Raw genomic sequence first — 7,318 nt, forward strand, 5'->3', positions numbered from 1 at the left:
AGAGAGAGAGAGAGAGAGAGAGAGAGAGAGAGAGAGAACAACACATAGAGAGAAAGAGACTCTGAACTTAACAAAAAATAAGCCTAAATTTAGGTCACTGACAAATGAGCATTTGCTCTATGGATTGCTTTTATTTTCACTTCGCATCCAAGTTTTCAGGGCTAAATGTATGAACAATCTTGCTTTTCCTTTAATGCTCCATTAGCAGGGGCCAGCTCCTCTGCATCAGTGTACAAGGGCCTCTGTACCCAACAACTGCTTTGTTCATGTGTCTGGCATATTCCTCCCACAGTGTCCTCAGCTGTAGAAATATCTGCAGCGACCGAATCTGGTGACTATGGACACAACCCTCTATCTTCATACGTCTTCCATATTGAGGCCGAGACATCTGGTCCCTGATTTATCCACAATTAATTTGCCTCCCACACTGAGCCTGCACCCTTCTTCACACTATCGCTGTGTTCGTCATACATTTCTTTATGTTGCTCATGTTTTCTATATGGGAAGATACATGGTAGAACTTTTAAACCTCAGGATGTAGAAACTAGAGGCGATTTCGTTTTTTCTTATACAGTCAGTCAGTCTTTCATAATCCCCACCAAACATTGCTGAAAGGAATATGATAATCTGGTCTTACATATCTTACCTTTCTTCAAATCATAAAAGTATTTGTTTAAGAAACTCCTGTGCTAGCTCTTTCCTGCATTTGTAGTTCTTTCCTCATTCCCACCCATCCTTAATAAACATACTATCATCTGCTGAACAAAGACATCGATTTGACACAAGCACTACGTCTCTTTTCTCGAACAGGTTGAAATGTAGGCCCATGTTGTTTCTAGTTCTTCCCTCCTATTCACTCCTGAAGTCAAAGCCAGCTCTGTAACTCAGGAGAAGCCCCTCAAGGTCGTCTCCCTACAGCCATGTCCATCGCTGCTCACTCTTCAAGTTGCTAAAATGCTCTTTCACCCTTTTCCTCCTTACACACAGTCTTCAACTCAAGTTCCTGTGCGCTGCTACCCTGCCGCACCCGCTGGCTCAGGAGTCTGACTCCCTTGCTCGACTGCCCAAGTGATCTATCCGAAAGGCAAATCGGATTATGTTACCCTTTTTGTTTAGGACTGTTTAAGATTCTCTCTGAAACAGTTTAGAACTCAAGTCTGGTACTTCACCACCTTGTCTGTGTCTATACACGCAGTTGCTGTCATTCCCCTTCCTCCCCCAGCTCTATCACTACTTCTACTACCAGAATGGGCTCAGCTGCCTCCCTGCGCTTTGGCTCTGCGCATGCCCCGCTCTTTCCTAGAGGTCAGTCTCTAAGCTGCGCAGCGCGCTCACCTTCCCTAAAAACTGTAGTTGCAGTGCAGCCTTCCCAGGGAGCCACTGACACGCTGCCAGAGGGTGAGGATCCTGCTGGCTTTCCACCTTCGTATTTTTCCACTTTAACACAAACATCCCATTTCTCACTTTGTTTTCCTTGCCAAATTATAAGCTCCTTAAGAACATGTAAGATGTTTTCCTTTTGTATTCCTTTCACCAGCACAGTTCTATCTCAGTTAACTAATAGTTTCAAAATGTCTGATGAGGTAATTTTATTATTTATATATTGTACAGTTTGGGAGGAAGGGTAGCTAAGAGTCTCTAGCTAGGATCTTGACGGTAGGCAGTGGCTTTTACCCTCCATGCCTTTGCATACTTCTTAAGTCAAATTCAGTGTCTGACCAGTGATTCAGAGTGGCTACACTTGCCAAAACCTGGGGAAGGGCAGATTATGTGCTTACTGTTCGTGCGTCCCATAAGGACAGGGTCCTGTCTGCAGAACCTGTGAGAAGAGTGTTGGAGAAGGGGAAGAACTTGATGCTGTTCACCGAGTCTGTGTGGCCATACAAGGTGCTTCTGCATCGTTCGCTGCATGGGGGGAAAAGAGAGTTTAAGTTTTAGGAGTTAACATCTAAGTCGTTTTGCTGTCTATGTAGGCTAATAAAAATAACTGCCTCACAGTCCCAGTATTTCATAGAATTAGCATAATATTGATTAAGTTTAAATTACCTTTAATTTATAAAATCATTTGGTAAAGGCATCTTTATGCTGTTTTCTTTATGTCATGAAATGACTACATAACATTGTCTCCAAATTGTCTAGCAAAGGAATATGTTTAAAAAAGGTCTTATACTACTTCCTAAGATCAAACAAGTTTTTTTTTTTTTTTTTTTTTTCGGAACTAGGGATTGAACTCAGACCCTTGTGCTTGCCAGGCAAGTGCTTATTCTACTGAGCCATCTCCCCAGCCCCAAACAAGTTTTTAGAGCATTATTTTTCTTAATTTTTTTCACAGCCTTGGCTGTATATCAGAATCACCTGATGCACTTTAAGGAAACATTGACATGCAGTCTCCAGTCCCAGATATTCTATTTCACTTGAATTAGGATAAAACTTGAGCATGCATGCATTGATGCCTCCTGTGGTAATCGTAATTGTGCTTAGGCCTGAAACCCTTGGTGACTTTCTAGGTGTTTTACCCAAATAAGCACTGTCAGTGTAACTTGGGAATGTGTTTAAAATGCAGATTCTCAGCTGCATGCCAGGTCTACTGAATCAGACACTGAAGTGCGGCCCAGCAGCCTGTTTAGAGAGTTCTCTCTATGGAATTCGGATGCACGCAAAACTTTGAGTCACTGATCTAAACCATTAGAAAGAAAGAACTGAGAAGGGAAGACAATTATAGCTTTTTTTTGCCATTTACAAAAGGGTTCTTTTTTAAAATCAGGGTACGCATAACACATTCTTTATTTTTAATTATAATTGCTCTTAAGTAACTTTATATATATCCTATGTTTTTTGAAATAGAAAAAGAAGCAGGGTGACTAATATGTGCTGAGAATAGAGAAGTCAATATCAGTGTATTCATAATTTGGTAATCAGTCATACTCTCTGGCTAACTGGTTCTCCTCTGACCTGGACCAGGCCTATGCCTTAGGGTGGTAGACAAATTCTTTAGTAGGAAGCAGAAGAGCAGAGTACAGTTCCAACTCTGAAAAGAACTACCAGAGTAACCATAGGTAAACCCTAGAATCTCATAGCAAACACCCTTCTTGCATGAATGAAATATTTTTTCTTTAACTCAGAAATTCAAGTCAGCTCCAATAACCAGAAATTCTCTGACCAAAGTTGCAAGTGTCCAACTGAACACACATTTACAAAAGAACTATTAGAAACAAAGCTTATTTTTTTCTTCTTAAATTTTAGCATTTTTGAGGAGTCGAAGGATATTAAGTTCTATATATGTATGAACATGTATGTAGGTGACTCAGCAACTTTTCCTTTATATATCAAGGATAAGCACTATAGTACATAATATTCATGAGCATTTATGTTCAAAAATTTTGATATAGTATGCCTTGATTGTACAGCCTGTTATTATTTTCAGATATTTGTTATTTCAGGAAAATTCTTCTATATTTATTTTCCTCCTATTTTTATTATATTTTCTTCAGGAACACTAACTGTGTTATATTTTGTCTCACTTGCCTTTATATTACACATTTTGCCTACAAAGTTGGTATTCTTTTTCCATAATTAAGAAATTATATTTCAATAACATTTATTCCTAAATTGGGTGAGGAAAAGGAAGCCAATGTTTTTTACTGTGTTCTATTTCACTTATTTCCTCCCTTGCCTTTTAAAATCAGGAAAATAATTCTTTTGATGCTTTCTTTTCTTTATTTAGTTTTTATTTTTTAATTTTTTTTGGCAGAACCGGGGATTGAACTCAGACCCTTGCGCTTGCCAGGGAAGTGCTTATTCCACTGAGCTATCTCCTCGGCCCTATTTTCTTTTATTATATAAAACCAGTTATTAAAATACCATTTCCACAGTTAATTTAAATATATAGAGTAATGTTTTGTCTAGTTCTTATAGTTTGGTGATACACTACATATTCTTCACTGGGATTTATTTTACATCATTTGATCCTTCAAAATTTGTAATTCTTCATGTGTTTTGGTTTGTATGGGAACAGCTACTTGATACACATGAATGGCAGATGAAGGAAAACAGAGAGATTAATTGGAGGAAGGAGGAAGTAGTAACCTGGAACATGTGGTCATGGTTTCTATCTAGGTGTCCTCCAGGAGGCCCATGAGCTCATAGTCTGGGCTTTTAGACAGCAACTTGTGGGGGTTTATCTGGGCCTTGCTGTTTGGAGGTAGGGTCCGGTCAGAAGGGATGGGACACTGGGAGCATGGCCTGGTAGAATTCAGCTTCCTCCCTAGCCTCTCTGTTTGTTCTCTGCTTCTAGTCCAAGGTGACCCCCTGCTATGCTATTTGCCCTTGGAGCCATTCTAGTATGAACTGAAAGCAGAGCCAAAATCAACCCTTCCCCACTAAGCTGTGGAGGTCAAATATTTTGTCCCATCAACAAGAGAAGTATCTAAGACATTTATAGTCAGATTTGTTGTCCTTTATAAAATCTTCTAACCCAGTGTGCTGCTGACTTGCTCCCTGAAGTTCATCTCTGCACCATTTTCATATACTTAAGTGTAGATGGAGGTTGTTACAAAATGTCTTGTCTTTCAGGCACTATGTTAATCATAATCCTCCGGGTCTCATACCACTAACAGCCTGTAGTGTGGACTGCAGTTGCTTTATCACTCTTATCTAACAATAAAAATGCCCTCCTGGTAATCACACATCCAACAATGACAGAGTAACCTGTACTGCAGTTTTCTTGGCACAATACAAAAATTATAAAATTACACACATTACATAAGGCAAGCATTTCTGGATTGAACTAAATATAGTGTGGAGTGGTGATCTGAAGTGTAAGAAAGAACTCAGCAGGATCCCTTTGGTCTCTCTGATCTCATCTTGGAATAACTTTCCTGTCATGGAATAGAGAAGTAGAATCTAACAAAAATGAAATCTCACTGAAGGACACTGAGAAAGCCTAGGCTGCCAGGCTGCCTGGAAGTTGAACTGTAGGACATCTGAGAGAGCTGAGCTTAGGCAGGGACAAGCTTGTACGGTATTCATCATGAATTGGCTCTTGGCCAGGGTCTAGGTAGCATTTCCCCAAGGAATGCTCCCCACAGAGAGCTGAATACTGACACCAGATTGCAGGCACTGCTGGAAGAAGAGATCTCACTGTGTACCTCAGAGCCTCAGTTGGACCTCTACAAGGTCTCCACCACAGGAACATCAGGAAGGTGCAAGCCTTGATCAATAAAAATAAAATTATAAAAATAGACCCTAAATTAATTGCTGAAAATCAAAGATAATGACTGCAAGCAATCCATTATAAGTATATTCACTGATTTAGAGGAACTCCTAGTTATAACACATGTTGTTATAGTTTGTGTATATTTGTCCCTGCAAAGGCGCAGTGCTGAGGTTTGTGATTAATTCATGGTCCAAGGCTGGGATTATGGGCCTGACTACTGCTGGGATTATGGGTGTGATCGCTACACCCAGCCTGGGGAAGCTAGTCTAAATGCGACATAAGAGAGACAGACTTGCTCTCTGCAGTTACTGCTGCTGCTACCCCTCCCTTTGCTCTTGCTGTTTTGCTGCCTTCCACCACCATGAACTGCTGCCCTCTGCCATGTGCCAGTCTGCCTTAGAGCCAGCTGAGCATGGACTGAAACCTCCAGTAACTGTGGGCTAAATAAACTTGTCCCTCCTGCATTTTGGGTGTCAGACATGTGTTGCAGCAATGAGAGAAGAGTAACTAAGACAGATGTGAAGGTACTTGTAGAAGATAAATGAAAACTGTAAAAAGCAGCCCATGGGACAGCGGGCCAGTAGAGTAATGTAACACACAAAGTCCACTGGATGAGCAGGATATGACATTGGATACTGCAGGAAAAAGGGGGTTAGTAAGATTAAAAGGGGATCAACAGAAATTATCTAATTTGAGGAACAGGGAAAACATTTATAAACTATAGATAAGGAGTTTCTGTCATCAATGAAAAATAACACAAGATCTAATATATCTGTAAGTGTGGCTCCAAAGACGGTGAAAAGAGAGAGGAAAAAAATGGTATAATACTTTTGAAAAACTTATGGCTAAACTGTTCCACAATTTAATGAAAAAAAGTTAAAGTACAGATCTAAAAAGTTCAGAAAAAATTCAACCATGAATAAAAATAGACAGAATTCACCTAAGGCAGGCTATCATAGAAAAACACAAAGCTAAAGTTCTAAAGTAGCCATAGATTAAACAAAGAAACACAACATGGAGGGAACAATGACACAAATGACACCTGACATCTCAACACAAAGAAGAGAGGCAGAATAATGTTTTTGAAGGCTTAAAATTCAATATTCAGCTAAAAACCCCTCAAACCTTTAATCATGAGGATAAAACAAATTTTCAGATCAATGAAAGTTGAGAAAATTCACTAGTGGATCTTTCCTACAAGAAATGTGGAAATTTATTCAGACTGAGTGAAAATGACATTGGAGAGAAACAACTATACGGAGAAAAGAACAAAATCATCTGAAATGATCAATATATGCATAAATTCAAGATACCTTTTTCCCTACTTAATGTTCATAAGCAGACTGCAGTAAAAGTAGCCACTTAGTTTTTTTTTTCAAAGTTTCATTGATAAACAGATAGCAATGAGACAGTTTCAAATCAAATCGGAAGTACAGTTTCAACAAATAGTACACTGCATATATTCTTCTTAGTGGTTAATTGATGTACAAGATGCAGACTTGTGTTCCTATTTAAAAGTAGCCACTTTGGGGTGGTGTATTAAGTAGGTATAAAATACAAAATAGTAGCTACCCAATATATAGGGTATACACAGTGTATCATTTTAATAATCTTACATATTAGATTAAGGAGTACAATATTAACACATTATATTGGGGATAAAAAAACTAGTAAGCCCTTACTTAAAATATGTTTAATATGAAGAATAATAAATAAATGAAATAATCTAGACATACAAGTACACATATTATATAATAAATTTTATATAAGGGGCAAGAATATTATTTAGGTCTACAGGGTCTCACTACACAGATCGGACTCATAGTGATCCTCCTGTTTTCAGCCTCCCAAAGGCTGGGATTACAGGTGTATGCTCATTCTATATTTGTAGAAACCAGAACAATATGTGTTGTGGAAGGTGGGCTTTCAGGAGGGAAATTTCTCTAAGGTTATATAAATGATTAATAACTGTTTATTTTACTGGTATTCCTTTTTTAAAGCTCATCAACTTAATTTCTTTCTTTTTTGATGTATTTGGTACAGGGTCTCACGAAGTAGCTTGGACTCATAGTGATCCTCCTGTTTTCAGCCTCCCCAGTGCTG

At 38.8% G+C, this 7,318-nt stretch overlaps 1 protein-coding gene across 1 annotated transcript in view; it reads right to left on the reverse strand.

Annotated features, from left to right (window-relative positions):
• The window catches only part of Spag16 (sperm associated antigen 16), a 1,217,230-nt gene that overhangs the window by 439,722 nt on the left and 770,190 nt on the right, over positions 1–7,318 (reverse strand). Inside the window, exon 12 of the mRNA XM_004626710.2 lies at positions 1,779–1,905. Coding sequence (XP_004626767.1) covers positions 1,779–1,905 — 127 coding nt within the window. The remainder of the gene's footprint in view (positions 1–1,778; positions 1,906–7,318) is intronic.

This window comes from Octodon degus, unplaced genomic scaffold (genome assembly GCF_000260255.1).
Source record: "Octodon degus isolate 3935 unplaced genomic scaffold, OctDeg1.0 scaffold00016, whole genome shotgun sequence".
Taxonomy (NCBI): Eukaryota; Metazoa; Chordata; class Mammalia; order Rodentia; family Octodontidae; genus Octodon; species Octodon degus.